At 34.8% G+C, this 21957-nt stretch overlaps 2 protein-coding genes across 5 annotated transcripts; both read right to left on the reverse strand.

Moving 5' to 3' along the window:
* Positions 1 to 142: 142 nt before the first annotated feature.
* On the reverse strand, positions 143 to 6792 carry LOC140876153 (uncharacterized). Of its 2 annotated transcripts, XM_073280034.1 has the most exons (8): positions 6512 to 6792; positions 5769 to 6164; positions 5418 to 5473; positions 4932 to 5324; positions 3059 to 4382; positions 2194 to 2288; positions 1214 to 1358; positions 143 to 1017 (listed from the first exon to the last, which is right to left on the reverse strand). In XM_073280034.1, the coding sequence occupies exons 1-8, from the start codon at positions 6690 to 6692 to the stop codon at positions 398 to 400; spliced, it is 3210 nt and encodes a 1069-aa protein (XP_073136135.1). In that variant the 5' UTR covers positions 6693 to 6792; the 3' UTR covers positions 143 to 397. The 2 variants fall into 2 exon arrangements, with proteins under 2 accessions (XP_073136135.1, XP_073136142.1); XM_073280041.1 differs by lacking the exon at positions 6512 to 6792 and having other exon boundaries at positions 5408 to 5473; positions 5769 to 5906.
* Positions 6793 to 14443: 7651 nt separating this feature from the next.
* On the reverse strand, positions 14444 to 21184 carry LOC140881694 (ATP-dependent RNA helicase HAS1-like). 3 transcript variants are annotated; one of them, XM_073287221.1, is made up of 14 exons: positions 21023 to 21184; positions 20813 to 20898; positions 20124 to 20533; positions 19222 to 19407; positions 18720 to 18905; positions 17487 to 17570; positions 17088 to 17129; positions 16817 to 16888; positions 16423 to 16722; positions 15972 to 16010; positions 15773 to 15877; positions 15523 to 15591; positions 15276 to 15401; positions 14444 to 14939 (listed from the first exon to the last, which is right to left on the reverse strand). In XM_073287221.1, exons 3-14 carry the CDS (start codon positions 20508 to 20510, stop codon positions 14760 to 14762), a joined length of 1776 nt encoding a protein of 591 aa, XP_073143322.1. In that variant the 5' UTR covers positions 20511 to 20533; positions 20813 to 20898; positions 21023 to 21184; the 3' UTR covers positions 14444 to 14759. The 3 variants fall into 3 exon arrangements, with proteins under 3 accessions (XP_073143322.1, XP_073143313.1, XP_073143306.1); XM_073287212.1 differs by lacking the exon at positions 20813 to 20898; XM_073287205.1 differs by having other exon boundaries at positions 20124 to 20898.
* Between the last annotated feature and the right edge of the window lie 773 nt (positions 21185 to 21957).

Consider the following 21957-nt stretch of genomic DNA (forward strand, 5'->3'; position numbering starts at 1 on the left):
TGATTTTCTCCTAATAGTATATTAATATTGGTGAAAATAACCTTAAGTTAGAGAATTTTTTTCAAACTTCATCAATGGATGCTAGAGCAATTCAACTTTTGCACATGAAACTGTAAAGTTTTCAAAATATATTTAATCAGGAATTAATGAACATGTCCTTTGGCACTGAAATACAAAATGCTGCATAAAATTGTTCAATGAACCAAGACTAATGATACACTGAGAATTTACTCAAATTCATAAATACATGGTCATCATCTAAGTTCATGTCCATCTAGCACTTCCTTTTTTAAAAAAAAAAATTTTAAATACGTTGTGTAAAAATAAGAAACATGCCATCAAAGAAAAGAACTCTAAGCTCTAGATTGATTATGAGCTACTTTTTCAGAACCAGTCATCACGTCCATGGCAACTCCAACTGTTCCAAACTGCCGTTTTTTATATTCCAAGCTCCTTGAGCAATTTCATGGAACAATTGATCCCAACCCCAACTCGAATATCCGAAGAAAAACCAGAAGTCATGAACTGATTGATTATCCACTCTAATTTCTTCAACTATGCTTTGAGTGGCCCATGGATCAAGAAAGTAAACTTCCTGTAGGATTTCTACAGATTGGTTTTCAATAAATTTGTGTGTCAAAGCAACGAGAGGCAATCCACGTCTCAATACAGGACCACCAAAGGACAAAGGTGCCTCCTTTAATAAGTCGAAACCTTCTTCTTCAAGGGAGTCCCAACTGATACGTTTGTTGATGATCAAGCCTTGGAATCCAGTTCTTTGCTCCACTTTCACAAGAAGGATTTTAGATTCTTCAAATGGGTGAACATCCAGAAGCTTTTCTGTAGCACTTAGGATGCAGCCGATGGACAACTGAGGTCTTTCACGTATGCCAATAGGGAATCGAGTATTCATCTGATTCAGCTCTAGGTTTTGCAACCTGCCGTTAACTAGGACTTCATGAGGTAAGCTCTTATCCTGAGGAACTCTTTCGGCAGAAGTGTGGACCTGTCGATAACCTAACCAAGCAAAGAATAACATACGAGTACTTTGAAATAAACTTCTTTTCATTTCAAGGCTAAAAAGGAAAAAAAAAAAAAAAAAAAAAAAAAGGTTTAGATTGTACTGCAGTATTTGAGACATCAAAAAAGGATATTCCATCCATTTCATAAGGTATGGAAAAAAAAGACAAATATCACCCGTGTTCAAACTTACTTTTGTCCATGATAAGATCAAGAACAGGGCTCCCATGACCAGCCAGGAAATTAATGATATCAGATACTGTTATATCTCCTTCGTAAGGCACTGGATCTTTCTTTCTTTCCGCTGGGAATAACAACAGAAGTGGATAAATTTCCCGCTGCATATTCAAGCACATCAGAGAACAAACAATAAAGGAATTTATCTCACATTGAAAGAAACAAAACAATAAAATCATCAGTCAGACCTGTCTACAAAAATAGTGTTATTGTTCGTTGTGGATATTATCTTGAATATAATTAGATATCTAAACTCTTTACACTGTTCAGACATCAGAACCCCTGTTACCCAGTTTAAACCAAGATTACAATAAACCCAATACCATAAAGTCTTTTATATGTGTGAAGACCTGAAGCCTCACACCCAGTTTTTCCTCCACATCTCCAATTTAGTTTTCATTCACCTAATCTGGTCCTCTTTTTCTTCCCCCATGAACCTCACCATCTCCTCAAATCCAACACAACCACGGGCCACTAGCAAGGTTGTCAGCATCGAGAACCTAATACATAATTTTTTAAGTCTTTGAGGTTATAATCTACATCATAACAAATTCATGAATAAGTACTAAAATTAAAACTCCGCTCCATAAATTCAATTGCATTTAAATTACGGGTATTTGATTCCTAGTTAAAGATTAACATACATAGTGTCAGGACTCAAGATGTTTTACAAGCAAATTGTAGAATTAAATATGTATCTTGATCAGACAGTCCATTTGCATGCTCAAAAGTGTATGGTGAAAAAATCTTTCCATATAAATCCCTTACCAATCAAATGCTACTTGGAAATATAATGTATAAATAGGTGTGAAAAACAGCACACGTGTTAAATCCTAAACCAGCCAAAGTAACAAGATTCATATAATTAGTTCCAATTCCAATTAGCAACCATCACAATAAGAATAGTCATTGAAGAAGTACTGAGATAACTTGCACCTGCAGGATAGGTATTATGATTGAACCACAGTCATTTTGTGAGCAATCCATCATATAAATTAGGGGAAGCCTCAACGTGGCATCGTCAGCAAACTCTGCCACATATCTAAACAATTATCAGAATCAGCAAATAAAATAATTGGTGTATACAGCCATAATATACTGATGGGGAAAAAAAAAAAAAGATGAACCAAAAACAAAACTTAGAGGTAAACTCTTTGATATGCACATATTCTCATAAACAATAGCAAACACACAATTACGAAAAACAAATGATAAACAATAAATGATTCGAAAATTAGAACAAAAATTAAGTATGAATAGAATAGATAGAGTCCATTATTTTAGTGCTAGGCATAGTTTTCAAAAGGACACAGGGCATGTGCTCATGTGCCTATGCGCAAAACGCGGTATGCATAGGTGCACTTCAAAATCTCATGGTGCAGTTTAAGAGTGTTTTTACATAAAGCAACTAATAAAAATATACTCAAAGCCAAATGCCAGCTTCTACTATTAACCTGAGTTTTTAACCCACAACAAAACACTATTATTTAAAAGGTTTAAACATCAGTTTTGATTGAACAGAGGTTTAGAACACTTTAATCCAGAACCTTATGTTCGCTTTTTTCCCATCTTCGGTTTTTATTTATATATATAAGAAACGTTTTTTCCCATCTTCAATTTAGTCAATACAAAATCTATTAGTAAATCCACTTTGTCATTAATGGGATTGAAGTGGCAATCAATCTTCAAGAAAAGGCAAGCATTCTGAAGACAAAAAACTAAGACAACATTTAGTGGCAATCAATGTCAAGAAGAAAACACATGCACACACACAGATGTAAAAGCAACGAACAATTACCACCTGTCAGTGTCAGCTTTTCGATTGTCGAACTATTTGCCTTCAGCTTTGCATACCCTTTAATTGCTCGATGCAACTCACGAACAACTAGTTCCATCCTTTGGCAAAACCCACACCAACTGTTGCTGAAAAGAACCAATATGTTCCTATCCCATGAAGGACCAGAATTTTCAGTATCAGATTTATTACCCTGAACCAGTTTAACAAAAGTACGGGCTGTTAGTAGAGGAATAGAATCTTTCTCATGATAATCCAAATTAACAAATGGTGGCCTTGGGGCCTCTCTAGGACTAGGAACCATAGGAACTGATTGCTGATATGGGGCAAGCTTTCCTCTTAGGAAATTATCAACAAAATCAGATAGCAAGGAATAGTTGAAAACTGATTGCTCTGCCAAGACAAAATGTTTCTCAGCTGTTGGATCGATTATGACAACTGCTGGAATCTTTGATTGCCCAGTTAGAGTTTCAAGGAATCTGGTTTGTCCATCAATAAAGAAGAAAGAAATCCCAAAATATTTTTGTTGTATAGAATCATCTATTTCTAAGATTCTGGTCTCCTCAACATCCCCATTGTGAAGACTATCAGTTTCTATACTCGTAAGATGGCAGATATCCTCAGATATTACGGATGATTGACTGTTTTTATCTAAAGATTCTTCCTTGTCTTCCAGTGAAACATGCTCGGTATAAGAAAGATCTGATAGCTCCTCATGCTGCCCATTAGAACTAACAGCTGATATTTGATTTTTGTCTTGATCAATGGTGTCTTTAAGTATGCTTTCCCTGAGGGTTTCCTCCAAAATTAGATCAGGCTGAACCTCACTAGTTGATGGGAGAGATTCAACAACTTTGATGTCAAAGTCAGTGGATAAAAGCTGAAAGCCTGCGTCCTTTGCCAGTGAACTTAACTTTATTTCTTTCTTTCGGTTGAGTGCATAAGTTAACATCTCATGAATTGAGCTACCTTGCAAGTCAGAAACAAAATCTTCCAAAGTAAGTTGCTTCCCGTCATTTGTAATCATTACAGACATCTTATCCTTGAGGACTAGGGTTTGTGATGCTGGGAAATGTCGGAGAGAAGGACGTTTGAGAGTACTCTGTGATGCTCTTTTGGTATCAGTTGTGGACTTGCCAGGCTGGACAGTGGCTAGTCCATGGATATTGTTTGATATCTCGTAGTGTTGCACAAACTCTCTAAAAGCATTGAGAGCCCCCTGACTCTCTGTTCTTATTTGCATCGAGTCAGAAGACCTATCGACAAAGAGAAGTGCTGAAGGCCCTTTTGCCGGTAAAGTTGCCTCAGCTACATGAAAATCATCTTCCAGCTGCACAACACCCATAAGAGATATATAAGCAAAACAGCAAACTAAGTTTGAAAAAGCATATAGGCGGGCGGCATAACCAAGAAAACCGAGGTACGGTTGTCAACATGGTGATTCATATGTTCTCAAGAAAACATCATTGCCAGTAACATGAGACTAAATCAGTAACCATAAAGCAGCACTGGGATGGTCAGACAATACAAAGTTGATGCTGTCGTTAATCAGAACCTAGTAAGAGCACTAGCGAAGACAAAACTTTAACAAGCATGGCTAAATTACAACTTTCTTTTGAGGATACCAATAAGGTGTGTGAGAAGACTAATAAAGAAGGTGCACCGGCTCCTGCTGATTCCCCACTCCCTCTGACAATGAGAGTGTCTAATGCTTCAAATAAAAAGCCATTATATGAGCAAACTAAGTTAAAACACCAAACCAGCATTCATAAATCTGACATCAAAAAAAGGACACCAAGCATATATATATATACATATATATATATATATTAGAACAAAGACAGAGGCATTAAGTAAATTCTTTGTCAGAGAATCTTGCCTCCACAACAGGTAAGGGATATTGCAGAACAGTTCTCAGTTCATCGCCTTCTTTGAGAACCTTTGAACAACTTGGACATCCAGAAAAGTACACTGCCGTGGACCATGAATTTGACTCTTCAACTTTTAGCAATGGAAGAAGTGATTTGTCATGAACCAGGGCAAAACGATGCTTCTCATGAGGTATGAAGAACTCCTTAGCAACTGCAATGAACTTTTGCAAGAACAATTTAAAATGCTGGAATTCGTCTACACTACAGGAGGTTCCAGAACGAAATGTCAAATTCGCTGTCTCCATGATAAGACTATCATTGACAGAGGTAAACTGGCTCGGCCAAGAAAAACCACTGAATCCGCTGTCAAAACCCAAATTGAGATTGTCGTCTACAATTCCCTATTTATGTTGAATAAGAAGAGAAATTACTAATAAGCACTTTCTTCCTTATAAAAACGCCTGAATCATGTGAATTAACTAACCACCATCCACCTTTCTGTCATTCTTCTGTTCTGATGCAGGAATTCCATCATCAGTTCCAAGATTACCTTCAAGAAATGTCTTTTCAGCAATTTGGGCAGGGATATTTATAAATTTTTTTTTCTAAAAAAAGGATGACATTGATGCTGTGAAATCCAATCCGTTTATGGAAAGAACTTTTGTAAACTCATCAAATAAGTCACGTGATAACTAAAGATAACATCTTAAATATGACAGATCCACAAGAGGTATAGAAGCTTAGGTATTTAAAATATTTTGATTATTTTGATTTGGTGAGGTTGACACGAACCGAAAAACCATAGAATCAAAGAAAAATTACAAACAAATGAAGGCGAAACATACCTAGATCACTTTCAGCCTTGATATTGCCTTTGGCTAGTAATCTTGGAATCCATCCACAAAATTCTAGGAGAAGAACAGCCTTGTCAGTTGAATCAAGGAAATCATTCAACCCTTCAGGAGAGGTTAACGATTTAAGTGGCAGATCATCTGGTGAAAGTGTCATGACATAATGCACAGAGGACAGAATGCTTTGCACTCGAAGTCTTCCCCTGTATTTGTATGGGACAGCATCGTGGTGGTAAATTATTGTAATTCCATCACTAGCACCAAGTGAATCTGCCAGCAATTTTTCTGTATTTCTATATAAAACCACAAGCTTCAAGGTGTTGAACCTCAAGTGTTCCCTAGCAACGGTATGAGCAAATTCCTTCATAAGGGACCGTGCCTCCCCAGACCCTAGGGAAAAATTGAAGTCGCAGCCAATATTCCAAGATCATTCAGGCAAGAATTTAAGAAAACAGAAAATGAGATATAATCATCATAACATTTACTGCTGGGAATAGTACAATCAGCAACAAAGCACTTTAAATTTTAAATTGCTAATTTCGTGGTAACCCGGTAATGCAAAATGCTTGTATCAGTCTTTATTTTAACTTCCAAAGGATTTAAAAAAAAAAAAAAAAAAAACCCCACTTTTATTGTCCCATTATCAATAATAAACAAAGTAGGCATCTTAAACCTCGAAATTCAAAGCTTGGATATGGGTAGAATTAGAGTATAAAAACCGAAAGACAATGTCATACATGGCACGGTGACCATCAGGAGGGCGTGCGGATGAAAGCGAACGTAAGAGGAGTAATTAAATTTACTGAGGATCTGCCATTGGACCTCAACGCCGCCGGCAGAAACGCGGCAGCAAACGTGATGGTGGCCGTAAAAAAGAGCAACTGCTAGCAGCAGCAGCAGTCTGCTGTAGGCATACATTGATTATTTTTGAGTTTCCACTGCGATTTATTTGGGACTGCAAGCGCAAAGCCCAGCCAGCCCCCTCCCTCTCCAATTCGAGACGACGCTAAATTCAGGAAATTTGTTTGTTTGTTGTTTTGTTCTTTTTTTCGTGTAAATTAATTAGTACAATTTGTTGTGAAAAAGTAAAAATTTATGGTAAAAAGTAAAAATTTCAAAACTCAAAATATATCAAACTCTACACTTCACAAATATTTTTCTCTCAATTCTATTGTATTTTTCATCACAAATGAAGACCTATTTATAGATCCACATTTGAGATTAGTCCAAAAATAAATACATCTATCATCTACATCATCACACACTAATTTTCCACATTTTACAACTCAATATTCAACATTCAACATTCAATATTCAACATAATATTAATAATAATAATATTTTTCAACACTCCCCCTTGTGATGATGATCGTGATATGATGACTGTCTTCATTACGTGTTTTATACTGCCTCGTTAAAAACCTTACTAGGAAAAACCCAGTGGGATAAAAACCATAGTAAGGGAAAAAGAGTGCAGCCACGTAAACTCCCCCTCATGTTAATATGAGTGATTCTTCACATATTCCGCAGATTGCGCATCCCAATGTTGTATATATGCTTTCTGAATATCGTCGTGGGAAGAGCTTTTGTGAAGAGATCTGATGAGTTCTCACTTGATTGAATGTAACAGATATCAATATCTTTATTCTTCTCAAGCTCTTGAGTGTAGGCAAAGAATTTTGGGGGGATATGTTTGGTTCTGTCACTTTTGATGTATCCTTCTTTCATTTGAGCAATACATGTAGCATTATCTTCATATAATGTCACAGGCTTCTTTTCTACTGTCAATCCACACGATATTTGAATATGTTTGGTCATTGACTTTAACCATACACATTCACGACTTGCTTCATGTAATACAATAATCTCGGCGTGATTTGATGAAGTTGTTACGAGTGTTTGTTTCTGTGAACGCCAAGAAATTGCGGTGCCTCCACGAGTAAATACATATCCGGTTTGGGAACGTGCCTTATGTGGATCAGATAAGTATCCAGCATCAGCATAACCAATGATACTTTGATTGGTGTCTTTTGAGTACAAAAGTCCCAAATCTGTCGTTCCTCGTAGATAACGGAATATATGTTTAATTCCGTTCCAGTGCCTCTTTGTTGGATATGAACTGAATCTTGCCAATAAATTTACAGCAAAAGATATATCAGGTCTAGTGCAATTTGCAAGATACATAAGGGCACCAATGGCACTTAGATATGGTACTTCTAGACCAAGAATAACTTCATCATCTCCACATGGACGGAATGAATCCTTTTCTATGTTTAATGATCTTACAACCATTGGAGTACTTAATGGATTTGATTTATCCATATTAAAACGTTTAAGGATCTTTTCTGTATAATTTGCCTGGTGAACAAAAATTCCACATTCTTTTTGTTCGATTTGCAAACCCAGACAATACTTGGTTTTTCCAAGATCCTTCATTTCGAATTCTTCCTTCAAGTACATCATAACTTCTTGAATTTCTTTATTCGTTTCAATGATGTTTAAATCATCAACATATACAGCAATAATTACACATCCGGATGTTGTTTTCTTGATGAAAACACAAGGGCATATTGGATCATTTACATATCCCTTTTTCATCAAGTGCTCATTTAGCCGATTATACCACATTCGACCGGATTGCTTTAACCCATATAATGATCTTTGCAATTTTACAGAATAAAATTCTCTGGGTTTTGAACTTTGTGCTTCAGGCATCTTAAATCCTTCAGGGATTTTCATGTATATATCACTATCAAGTGATCCGTATAAGTAAGCTGTAACAACATCCATAAGACACATTTCCAAATTTTCAGACACTGCCAAACTAATCAAATATCGAAACGTAATTGCATCCATAACAGGAGAATACGTTTCTTCATAATCAATTCCAGGCCTTTGAGAAAAACCTTGTGCAACAAGTCTAGCTTTATATCTGACTATTTCATTTTTCTCATTTCGCTTTCGAATAAAAACTCATTTGTATCCAACAGGTTTTACACCTTCAGGTGTGAGGACTATAGGTCCAAAAACATTACGTTTATTCAGCGAATCCAATTCAACCTGGATGGCATCTTTCCATTTGACCCAATCATGACGAGTTTTACATTCACCAAAAGATTTTGGTTCATGATCCTCATTTTCATTTACGATGTCACAAGCCACATTATAAGAAAATATCTCATCAATATCTTCTATGTCTTTTCGGTTCCATATTTTTCTAGTATTAATATAATTGATAGAGATTTCACGATTCTCGTCAGTTTGTGGTTCTGATAGAATATTTTCATCATCAGGTGATTCTTCTGGAACACCATTTTCTATTTTATGATCGTCGTGTTTCTCTATGCCTTTTCTTTTCCGAGGATTTTTATCCTTGGAACCGACTGGTCTTCCACGCTTCAAGCGTTTTATGACATCATGAGTGTCTTCAATTTGTTTATTTGGAATTTCAATTCGAGCAGGGGCATTTACAGCATGTATATATGATTTTGTTATCCCTTTTGTGTCTGCAAATGCATCTGGCATTTGATTTGTAATTTTTTGCATGTGCACAATTTGCTGTACATCTTTTTCACATTGTTTGGTCCTTGGATCCAAATGTAACAATGATGGTACATACCATGTGATTTCTTTTTCGATGTGTTTCTTTTCTTCCCCTAACACTGGGAAGATTTCTTCATTAAAATGACAATCAGCAAAGCGTGCTGTAAACACATCGCCTGTCTGAGGCTCAAGATATTTAATGATTGATGGACTATCATAATCGATATAAATACCGATTTTTCTTTGAGGACCCATTTTTGATCGTTGAGGTGGTGCAATAGGCACATACACCATACATCCAAAAATTCTCAGATGAGAGATATTTGGTTCTTTACCAAATGCAAGTTGCAATGGGGAGAATTTATGATATGCACTTGGTCTGATGCGAATTAATGCCGCAGCATGTAAAATTGCATGTCCCCATATAGAAATAGGGAGTTTTGTTTTCATAATCATTGGTCTAGCAATCAGTTGTAGACGTTTAATCAATGATTCAGCTAATCCATTTTGCGTATGAACATGAGCTACAGGATGTTCAACAGTGATTCCCATTGACATACAATAATCATTGAAAGTCTGGGATGTAAATTCTCCAGCATTATCAAGTCTTATTTTTTTGATTGTATAATCTGAAAATTGATTCCGCAATTTTATTATTTGAGCCATTAATCTTGCAAATGCCACATTCCGAGTTGACAATAAGCATACATGTGACCATCTGCTAGAAGCATCGATCAATACCATAAAATATCGAAATGGTCCACATGGTGGATGAATTGGCCCACAAATATCACCCTGAATGCGTTCAAGAAATATGGGTGATTCTGTTTGGATTTTAGCTGGTGATGGTCTTATAATAAGTTTTCCAAGAGAACATGCTTTACATTGAAACTTATTATTCTGAAAGATCTTCTGGTCTTTCAATGGATGACCATGCGTATTTTCAATAATTTTTCGCATCATTATTGAACCAGGATGTCCCAATCGATCATGCCAATTTGTTAATATTGAAGAACTATTAACCACCATATTTGATTCGATTGGCCTTATATGTGTATAATGCAATCCAGTAGGGAGCATTGATAATTTTTCAACCACATATTTCTTTCCTGATTTATATGTGGTAAGACACATATATTTATGATTTTCATCAGTTATCGTCTCAGTATTATACCCATGAGAGTATATGTCATTAAAACTCAACAAATTTCTTTTCGATTGTGGTGAATATAAAGCATCATTTATCAGAAATTTTGTACCATTAGGTAACAAAAAATGTGCTTTTCCACAACCTTCAATCAAGTCTACAGGACCTGATATGGTATTCACCATTGTTTTTGTTGGTTTTATTTCCAAGAAATATCTTTCATCTCGCAGAATAGTGTGTGTTGTACCACTATCTGGTATGCAAATTTTCATGATATTATTTCCATGTTTGCTCATAGCATTTTCCATATCAAACTTCACAAAAGATGCAATAAAGAAAAATTAAGTACAATACAAATGCAAAATATAACATGCTTTATAATACAAGAATGCATTAAAAATACAAATTTGTTACAATATAGTCCCACCAATCTTTTAATCAATGTCTTCGAAATCATTCAAAAAATCTGCAGCATTGAAACTAGTTGAGCCAATTAAATGGTCACTATTTTCAACAAAATTGGTCTCTTTTCCTTTCCCTTTTGTCGATTCTTTATAAAGCTTACATAGATGCTCAGGGGTTCGACAAATATGTGACCAATGTCCTGGAGTGCCACATCTATAACAAACACTCTCAGATCTTTTTGAGTGATTTTCATTTTGACTCGGGTTTTCATGCTGCCTTTTTGGTGGGTGGTTCGCGACGTTATTTTGAGATGAGTTATTGAAATAACTATCTCGATTATTTTTATATCCACGGCCACGACCACGACCGCGATAATTTTTACGTCCACGTCCACGCCCACGCCCACTTCCTCGACCTCGTCCACGACCAAAATCTGGTCTATGCCTTTGATTTTGGTTTTCATTTTTCATTACGACATTTGCTTCAGGAAATGCCGTTGATCCAGTGGGTCGGGATTGATGATTTCTTATTAATAATTCGTTGTTCTTTTCCGCCACAAGAAGACATGCAATGAGCTCAGAATATCTCGTAAAACCACGCACTCTATACTGTTGCTGTAGAGTTATATTTGATGCGTGAAAAGTGGAAAACGTTTTCTCAAGCATTTCCATCTCTGTGACTTGAAGTCCACAGAATTTTAATTGCGAGACTATTCGATACATTGCAGAATTATATTCACTGACTTTTTTAAAGTCTTGGATTCTCAACGAATTTCATTCATCACGGGCGGTCGGAAGTATCACTTCCCTTATATGCTCAAATCTTTCTTTCAACCCTTTCCATAAAATCATTGGGTCTTTTTCTGTGAGATACTCACATTTCAACCCTTCATCAAGATGTCGGCGTAAGAAAATCATTGCCTTTGCTTATCTTGTGAGGTTGATATATTAATTTCTTTGATTGTATCACTTAGACCCAATGACTCAAGATGCATTTCTACATCGAGAGTCCATGGCATATAATTCTTTCCAGTGATATCGAGCGCAACGAATTCAATCTTTGCCAAATTTGACATGGTGACTAGAAAAATAACAATGCATTTTATTAGTTAATTTCCATTAATATGACAATACAAAATAATGGATAAACGATGAGTACAAGTAAGTGTACAAATAGAGAAAAAGCATGTGGTGGAAAATCGCTGGTGAGTACAAAACTCGTGAGCATGATGATCATAATCGTTATGAAAGATATCCTTAGAAAAGCCAAAAACTCCATCTTCTTCTTTTTCGAAAAAAACCGAGGAGAAAATGTTTTGAGATGAAGAATGAATTTTGGTGTGATTGAAAATGAGTTTGAGTGAACATATTTATAGGGCAAAAACTAGCCGTTTATTACCGTTTGTGACCGTTGGGGGTAAGGAAAAAAATCGTGTATGTGTTGAATAAAAAATCGTGATAATCATGTGATGCACATAATGATAATCATAATTAAATAATTATGTATATCATATTACATTATTATAAGATCGGTGTCGTAGACAACCTTTTATATAATAACATGAGATTATACGAATATGGTTAGTATATAAATACACAATAATATATATCATATCACGTTATTATAAGGTCAGTGTCATAGACAACCTTTTATATAATAACATGAAATTATATATTAATACAGTTAATATATATACATAATAAATATATATCACGTTATTATTTAAAAACCTTAGAGGCTTTTATACTTGTCGTATCCCTTACCGGGAGTGTGGGATGTCGTCTTAACATCCTCCCAGGATTTATAACAAGTTTTGAAAAAAACTATTTTTTTTTATAACATGATATTATATATTAATATATATACACAATAAAAATATATAAATAGTAAAATAAAAATTCTTACTTGTTGAATATTTTTGACTTCTTTTTGTATTTTGGAGCGGCGAAAAATATAGAGAACCTTCGAGCGATCGTGCTGATAACGTGTTGTGAAAAAGTAAAAATTTATGGTAAAAATTAAAAACTCCAAAACTCAAAATATATCAAACTCTACACTTCACAAATATTTTTCTCTCAATTCAATTGTATTTTTCATCACAAATGAAGACCTATTTATAGATCCACATTTGAGATTAGTCCAAAAATAAATACATCATCATCTACATCATCACACACTAATTTTCCACATTTTACAACTCAATATTCAACATTCAACATTCAATATTCAACATAATATTAATAATAATAATATTTTTCAACACAATTCAATATCTCATACATTTTCTTCTTTTTTTCTTAAACAGTACGAATTACAAAATAGTTCACCATTTTTTCGATAGACTCCCATTTTTATTGGATAGAAGTTTTGAATAATATCTTTTATGTTCACATTTTACGTGAGTTAAGCTGACCGTCTCTCGAATCAATTTTGTGCTTTGAATATTTGACTCTAATTGTTCGTGAAAAATATTATCTTTCATCTCCAACATATTATTTTTATTACAAATGAATCATTTCTTATTAATTATTATGTAATATATCCTGATTTAAGTAAAAATTATTAATTTTTATTTCAAAATATTTCACTTTTTCGTTATATTTATGGATAAAATCGACTCGTCTCGTAAATATAAATATTTGAGACCATTGTATACTATATATACTCAAATGTTATTAACGGATATCCATTGCCTTCATTCATCTTGTAATATTTGGTATTCATCAACATATATTATGTAAATAAATAATATTTCTTATCAAACAATGGGGTTAAACACATTTTTAAAAAAATAAATAAACAAGCGTTACATATAACATTTTTGTCGCTTGAACCAATAGATTGATAATAGGAAAGTGTCGATGAGTACATGGATAACTGGAGTATTGGACGTCGCTTATTTAATAAATGTAAAAATTAAATTACCAATATTGAAATTCTCACCCCGATTCGCCCCTTCGATTTCCAAATAAACCAACATCAAATTTGGGGCAAAATCTCGGTTCAGTCCTAAATATTTGAACACATTCTCGGTTCAGTCGTAAATATTTTTACGTTCCCGATTTCATCTCAAATGTTTCCCAAAAGTTTCCGGTTCTGTCCTAAATGATTTTACGTTTCCAGTTTCATCCCAAATGTTTCCCAAAAATTTTCGGTTCATTCCTAAATATTTTTAGGCTCCCGGTTTCGTCCCAAATATTTCCGAAAAGTTCTCAGTTTGATCATTTCGTCTACTCGTGGGTTAAAACTAACAGAATACATCATGTATCGTTAAAATTGTAAAAGCCAAAAAACCCCAAATTAAAATCCCTGACTTTCGTTTCACTTGTTCATAGACTTGAAAAAACACTAATTAAATAGGTGACCGTCCGTCTAACGCTTTTTAGAACATTACAAAATTTTGATCTAGGAACTAGAAATCACTTCTCAGTTATGTTTTAATAAAATTTCAAAATTTGTTAAAAAAAACTAAAAAGTATTTCCTAAAAACTCTATTATACACTACCTACATAAGTCGACTGGACTCCCCCAGTGCCATCAAGTAAAATTGTACTCTCAAACGAACAAATTAGAATTCGAGTATAAGGGTCAAAGCCATAATGAAAGATGAAATACAGAAAATGTAGCTGAATTACATGGTTGGATAGAGTCATAGAGATCAAAATCACACGAGCCCAAATTATATTGTTTGAGAGCGATTGACCAAATGGTTAAAGTGAACGATGGAACCAACCTGGCCCTGAAAATAAGTGAAACTGGACAGATGCATAGTGCTTCGGTTTTTAAAATGACAACATATCTAAGTTCTAAAGCTACAAAAATTATCTTAAGAACTACGACTTAAAAGCCGAAGAGCCGTTTACATGAGAAGCATATGGTTGGGTTCAATGCTAGTATCTGACAAACTGTCGTATGTCATCTTCGCCTTTCTTTCCATACGGGTTGCTCTCGTTGAATCCGTGCCGCCTGCCTTCGGGTTTTCGTGTTTTCTTCCGGAACTTGGATGCATTGCTATCAATGTTTAAATTTACTTTTGGAGGAGAATTAAAACCAAATGAGGCAGCCACGGCCTGCAAAAGAAGAATCACATGTAAGAAGATGAACGTGATGCCTTTGACACAGATATACGTGGTTATGGAAAGCAAATATGAGATACTAAATTGCTTGGATTATACAATCTCTGAAACTGAGCAGAGCCTCAAGAAGCTTAACTACACATTTGACCTCCAATTCAAATTTGCAGTGTCATTGATTGAATTATAAGTTCATCACGGAATGATCAGGTGTCTAATATTCCTTAAATGTGTTCAAGGCTAATGCTATCAATTACTCCTATGAAATATATAAGCTGTACCTTTTTAAAGAATTAAGTAAATAACTTCAAGATAAGATGCTCCAGCACAAACCTGAAGATCAAGCTGGTGAACATTGAAGATGTCCTTCATGGAATGGGAGTTGTATGCTAATATGTAAGATCTATATGCATCTTTAGCTGACTTATTCAAATAATAGTTGTTGGAAATCAACTTTTCCTGCATCCATTAGATACTCAAAGTCACAATTATTTAATTTCCATTTAACTTCAGAAACAAATTTGATGAGACATTTTAGGAATAATGATAATGAAATGAGGGCATGGAAACAAGCAACTACCAGGTGAGACTGAATATTTGCTAGCTTCTTCTGATCAAACTCGTACTCTTTGACTGGGACTTTTGCTGCCTGAGATAGCCGGTGAACATATTTTCAGCAAAAAAAAGATATAAATACAGAATGAAATAGCTCCAAAAGGCTTTCCTTTGTTTTTGATCAAATAAACATCATAGACCTAGCTTAAAAAATGATACGAACCTATTTCCATATATATTACACTATTTCCAATTAAAAAAAATGTAATTCAAACCTTCAGATATCGAAGAAACTGTAACTCCTCCGGAATCAAGAAAAGCAAGGCATTTCCTTTTGCACCTTCCCCGCGAGCAGTTCGCCCAACTCTGTGAATGTACTCCTGAAAGTGGTAACAGAAGACCACTAGCTAAGAGATCTAGGGAACACCCAAGGTGATATAGCAAATGTCCTTTGTATAGAAAGTTGTTTAGTACCTTAGGCTCATCTGGAGGATCATACTGCACAATCCAATCCTACCAATACAAAATAGAAAAAAACTTCAGTCCAATATCAAATACAACCTAAAAAAAGGGGAAAAACCTTGATCAAGTAAAACCTCACTTTAAACTTGAAAATGTTGCTTGTTTGTTAAACATTATAAATTTCTGCAAGTTATACATTTGTTCTGCTCTGAAGCAACTGATCAAACAATGACTAAGAGGTACTTTGTTGAAAGAAGAAAGAAGATCGAGATTCTTGAACTCATTTCGGCAACCTCATACGCACGTGAATTGGTACTAATACATCCACTCTCTCCTTTTCAATTTTAATGTTTTCCTCACTTTAGACCTCACTTTAGACTCCCAACATTCATCTTATTTTCTCTCCAGTCCTTTACCCATGTTCGGCATAGGTTGGGTAGTATAGAATAGTGACATGACGTACCACTGCAGGGATATCAAGACCACGAGCTGCTACATCTGTACACAATAAGATTCCCTTCTCGGCTTTGCAAAAATCAAAAAAAGTAGAGGTTCGCTTCTGCTGCTTTTGCTTGCCATGGATGTCAAGACAATCTATCTGAATATATCTAAGTAGTTCCGAGTGGAATTTGACAGAGTTACATGACGAGAAAAAAACCATTATTTTCTTTGACAGATTCCTCTTTAAGAATGAATAAAGAAGACTAAATCTTTTAGCACTTGGGATGACACAGTATCCTTGTTGCAACCCTTCATTGGTTACCTGCACCAGTTTTTGCCATATTTAGTAATGAATACAATCAATGATATTGGTAGAGTAAAGATAAAATAAAAAATAAAAAAAATTGTTGACATACCCTCTTCCTTCCATCATCCACGTCGATGATGACAGGGGCCGTTTGAAATGATAATCGTGCAAGATCCTGGACCTAAAATTGAAAATAAATATCCTTTTAAGTCCTTCTAGCAATGTCAAAAACTTTTTTGAGGTAGAAGTTAAAATGTTGCCGAAGCTTATGCAAACCAAACAAATCTTATTTTGCATCCCAGTTCCTCCAAATCAATTTTTTTAACATTTCTGAAACAACATACAAACAATCTTTCTCTAGCAGAAAGAAATATTTATACCTTATTCGTTTGTGTAGCAGAGAAAAGAGCTGTCTGTCTCGTCTGCATAATGAGTAGTTTGTCAGTAAATGCATGAATGAGGGACAATGCTGACAAGTTCCAGAAACAATTACTGTACTAGTTGTTGCCTCGGTGCGTAAATAGATCATAAAAATTAAATACAAGGTCTAAGCCCATATGTACAACAGTTTACTAACATGATATGAATTATTTCAATCCCATGATATAATAGAACCTAAAACTTAAAAAATTTGTTAGGAGAAGAAAATTTGTAGATATTCTTTTAACATGCTAAGTGGGAAAAGGGCTGACATCACCTAACTGAAATCTCTAAAAAAGAACGGGTGAAAATGTGATTATAGAAACAAATAAGCATGTCAACCTCATTGGTGTAACTACCTTTGGCAAGATTTTAATGATTTGCTTCATTTCTTCTTCAAAATTAGCTTCTAAAATCCTGTCAGCTTCATCAATCACAAGGCACTGCAAATCCAAACAAATAAAGTTAAAGTTAAAACACTAAAACAGAAATAGTGTTTTTGTGGCGGTATTAGGATGTGTATTTTGGGCTTTCTCAATTTGTGGGGAGGCAGGGCAGTGGGGATCATGGGGGTCCAACAGGGTATAGACGTGCCCTTGAAAAAGACCATAAAGAGAATGAAACTTTTCTGAAAGAATGTCATATCATTATGTCATTTTTTTTAATTAATCTACACAGTTTCGAGTTTTTCAAAATTCAAAATGTGTCAGTTATTTCACATGCTCACAAAGTCACTGATCGACTAACTAATCTTATGAAATATATCCACCCAAGGACTAGTCAGTAAAAGTTGGGACAGCTAAAAATTAGTCTCCCAATTTCAAGACATGAATCTTTTGATTATCATCAGAAATCAGAAAGTCCTAGTTTGTGCTCAATTAACAACAGAATAACAGAACCTTCAAGAATCACAGTTGAATTAACTCAAAAAGATAATTAAAATGGATTTACTTGTTCTTGGATCCTTTAATCTATATTTAAATCATTGGGTTTAGACATTACTTCGGTGCTTCTTTGCCATCTAGGGTGCAGCATTCTGGCCACTTCGCCTAGCAGCACGACTCCCCACCTTGAGAATGAAAAGATATACTAAAAAAATCGAGTATCTTGTGTTTTTTAATTTTTTTGTTAATAAAAAGAAAATATTCATTTTTTTCGAATTTGGTAAGGTAAACAAAAGAATTTTTTATATATTCTAAATTCTCAAAGGCACACAGCTCAGCCGACACCCCAAGACGAGTTAAAAGACAAACACAAATCAATCATCAGTTACCAGAGGAAAGCTTTTTGTTATTTAACCAACTAAGAGAATTTCTGGCGGGAGAGGCTTGATTTGGTCATTGTTATTCTAAAGGTTTCAAGGGCCTCTTCCAATTAATTCATTTGCATCAGATTAGCAAAATTGAATCAAATGGTTAGCAATGTAAAAATCTCCCAGTTAGAGAGAATACATAAAATGTATGCCAATAAAAAGAAAAGGTAAGTGCTCCAAATATTTGGAAAGAAGAATAGCCAAACATGGATAGTACGACAATGCTTACAATGTGATAAACGACAATCAAGTAACGACTGTTTTAAGGGAAAAATAGTACCTTTAGGTTTTTATAGATAAAACCTTTAGTATTTTGAAGGTGGTCAAGAAGTCGACCAGGGGTTGCCACAAGAAGATTCACTCCTTTGACAATACGCTCAGCTTCCCCTCTTCGTGCCGCACCACCAATAACTAAACCAAGAGTCTGTGAATGATACTTCAGAAGGTCATTTGCCACGGCATGTGTCTGCATTATTATCAAAATATATTAATATAAAGATTGTAAGCATCACAAACTCTGAGATGCAAATATTCCCTTTCAACTGATCATGATTGAGGTGTTTCAGGAAAACTGACGAAACCTGTTGCATAGCAACATCAATAGAACTGTGCCAGGAAACTTAACTGGGAAACTCTATTTCTTATGAAAAAGCATATATTCACATATAAGAAATGGATGAACTCCACAAGAAGTAACGTGCAACCTCTTGCATTAACTGTGTAAATACTCAGTTGCAACATATCAAAACAAAAAATTAAAAACACATAAACAGTATGCGTACCTGTATGGCCAACTCTCTAGTTGGACAAATGACAACAACACCAGTTCCATTTCGAGGTGTAAAGTGGATATGATGCAACAATTCAACAGCTGGGACCAAAAAGGCAAGGGTTTTCCCTGACCCTGTCCTTGCAGCTCCTAGAATGTCTTTGCCTTCCAAAAGTCGAGGGATTGCTCTTGCTTGGATCTTCATTTGATTTGAAACAACAGAAAACAAAACCTCAGTATTAAAAATGGTGCTGCTTGATATCTGATCATTTGTTAACTAGAAGACTGAAGTATAACATTTGGGATTAAAACATGGATACATAGAAATTTGAATGGCTATCATCATAAACTGAAGAAGTGGGACACCAAAGTTCCATAAACCTCTCAACCCACTCGATTTCACCCACAATCAATCAGTTCTGGAAAGCCATATGCTAAATTATTTGTGGAACTTCAAAACCAAATGTTCAGGATAATTCTATTATTCCCGTTTATAATTCAGCTTAACACATGATACTTGAAAACAATCACAAAATATTTTCCAATACATTCAGCATTTCCACTTTACATTTCATGCTGTCCATTTCTATCCAAGCCAGCCGATCCATTATACCGTTTATCAAGATGAAGATTTGGGAATTTTAAGCATCTTTGCTAAAACCTTGCATTTTTTCACCTGTAAGTTAGCATTTGAGAGGTTCCTCCTGTCTATCTTGCCTATCACTCCTGATTTATCGAGACCATGACCAAAATCAATGTGCACTGTAAATAATATTTCACTTTGAAATTAAGCTCTACTAGTATTAGTCTATGAACCAGGAAACTAGGAAACAAGATTTCGTCATCTCCAAAGATAGCAAACAATTATATAAAATCATCAGCAAAAGGAGCGGCTCCCAAGATTATATTTTGCACCTGAGTCATATACTTGAAACCCAAATCTTTGATGGCATTAATAGTGGGTTCTGAGAGTGTCATGTCCACAAACGCATCCGTGCTCATGATCCCAGATCCACTCTTCAACCGTCCCTCCAAACCAACCTCTTTCTCCTCCTCCTTTTCTTCTTCACCATGTTTTTCATCACTCTTCTTCACCTTCTTCTCCTTTTTTTTCTTACTACCATGTTCCTCTTCTTCTCCCTGTTCTGTCTGAGCAAATACTTTTGTCACTTCTTCTGCATGGGGTTGTGGAGTTGCTCCTGTATTCTTTCTGTCTCTCTTTCTTTTTCTCTTTTTTCTTGTGGGATCTATGCCTCTATTTTCAGAGGCTTCTACAGGTGTGTTTTCTTCAATATCTGCCATTATTCGTTGCTGAGTTTGCAGAGCTTCGTCACATAAGAGAAACAGAGGTCATGTGAAATCAAATCAGACTTTTCAAAAGCTTAATTAACATGTAAACAGATTTCAAATCAAGAACTTGCTAATTTTCAATACTTGAAAGAAAAAAAACTAAAAATTTAAGCTCAAAGTGAACTGTTCAGACTACCATGGTCTTCGAAACACATAATTTAACACTAAGAATTTAATCTTTATTAAAATCCAACTTGCATAACCAAAAACTGATCTGGAATTGGCGAAACAAGACACCCTCCGGCTTTTACTACCCAGTTCTCTTAGGGTCGAGCCGGGCTCCGTCTGGCAGAGTAGAAAACCGATGGACTCGCCCCTATCTAGATGGTCCAATGGATATCTAATCCACGGCTCAAAATCAACACAAGAATAAAATTTTAAAGACCATTTTTCAACGTCCCAGTACTCTGTTTCCTATAAAAATCATAACATTCTACATCCGAAAACACGGTTCTTGATTATACCTCGAATAATGAAGCGTGAATGTTTTATATCACCCGAATAGAAGCTCGATTCTTCGACACCCCGCGTCAATCTTGCTCCAAAATCGCAATTGTTTTACCTGAAAACTTAGTATTAAGACAGCGGCTTTGTTTCTGGGTTTAAACGGCGGAGAGGGAGGCGTTTTTTTCCCTGAGGTTTAGCTGATTTGGGTCAGCTTTTTGAACCATTTTAGACTTTTAGTTTGTAAACCGGTTCTTGTATCGGCCCATTTAGTTTTAGAAGGAATCGGCCCATTTAGTTTTTCGGATGAGTCTGCCCATCGGTGCCAAATCAAAACTAACCAGTGAAAATATATTTTATTTATTTAAATTTAACATTGATTACTGTTCAAATAAATATTGATAATTTTGATTTCGATATTTATTTTGATAAGATATTTCATATAAATGCATTTTATCGATATTTCAATAAACTATGTTATCTATCTATATTATAAAGTATTTGAGTCTTAGACTAACTTGTTTTTGGTGTAACACTTTAAAGTACAATAAATACACTTATCAGAAGTTTTGACGCTTGATAAGAAATGACAGTACTCGGTACGAGATGGATTGAGGAAATTTCGTCAAATACCCTTGTAAAACTCTATAATGAGTTTAAGCATTTCAGTCCATCTCTTATATTTTTTTGAGCATGTAGATAGTAGACTCTTATCCATACAATTGTGAAGGCATATGCATAATGATTTAACTTCTTAATTTTTTTTAGATGATAAATTCCAATAAAGCCCATTGTCTCTTTATTTTTTGTACTCATTTTTTTAATCAATTATTATTCATGCAATTAATTTATATAATACACACTTTAAGTACAAAATAAAAAATCCAAAAATAAAAAACTTCATCTTTTATTTACTTTTACGGGTAAAATAGATTAAACATATATTATCCTTTAA

Source organism: Henckelia pumila, chromosome 1 (assembly GCF_033568475.1).
Source record: "Henckelia pumila isolate YLH828 chromosome 1, ASM3356847v2, whole genome shotgun sequence".
In the NCBI taxonomy this organism is placed as follows: domain Eukaryota; kingdom Viridiplantae; phylum Streptophyta; class Magnoliopsida; order Lamiales; family Gesneriaceae; genus Henckelia; species Henckelia pumila.

What these genes read in the sequence shown, in the direction of transcription:
- LOC140876153 (XM_073280034.1), bottom strand. Translation starts at nt 6,692, where the DNA reads ATGTATGCCTACAGCAGACTGCTGCTGCTGCTAGCAGTTGCTCTTTTT. An exon ending in ATCCCTTACCTGTTGTGGAG is followed by an intron (nt 4,383 to 4,931) that starts GCAAGATTCTCT and finishes GGTGTTGTGCAG; the next exon opens with CTGGAAGATGATTTTCATGT. An exon ending in TGATCTTATCATGGACAAAA is followed by an intron (nt 1,018 to 1,213) that starts GTAAGTTTGAAC and finishes TTGCTTGGTTAG; the next exon opens with GTTATCGACAGGTCCACACT.
- LOC140881694 (XM_073287212.1), bottom strand. Translation starts at nt 20,510, where the DNA reads ATGGCAGATATTGAAGAAAACACACCTGTAGAAGCCTCTGAAAATAGA. An exon ending in CTGCTACACAAACGAATAAG is followed by an intron (nt 16,889 to 17,087) that starts GTATAAATATTT and finishes TTTCAATTTTAG; the next exon opens with GTCCAGGATCTTGCACGATT. An exon ending in CAAATATTCAGTCTCACCTG is followed by an intron (nt 15,402 to 15,522) that starts GTAGTTGCTTGT and finishes TAATGGATGCAG; the next exon opens with GAAAAGTTGATTTCCAACAA.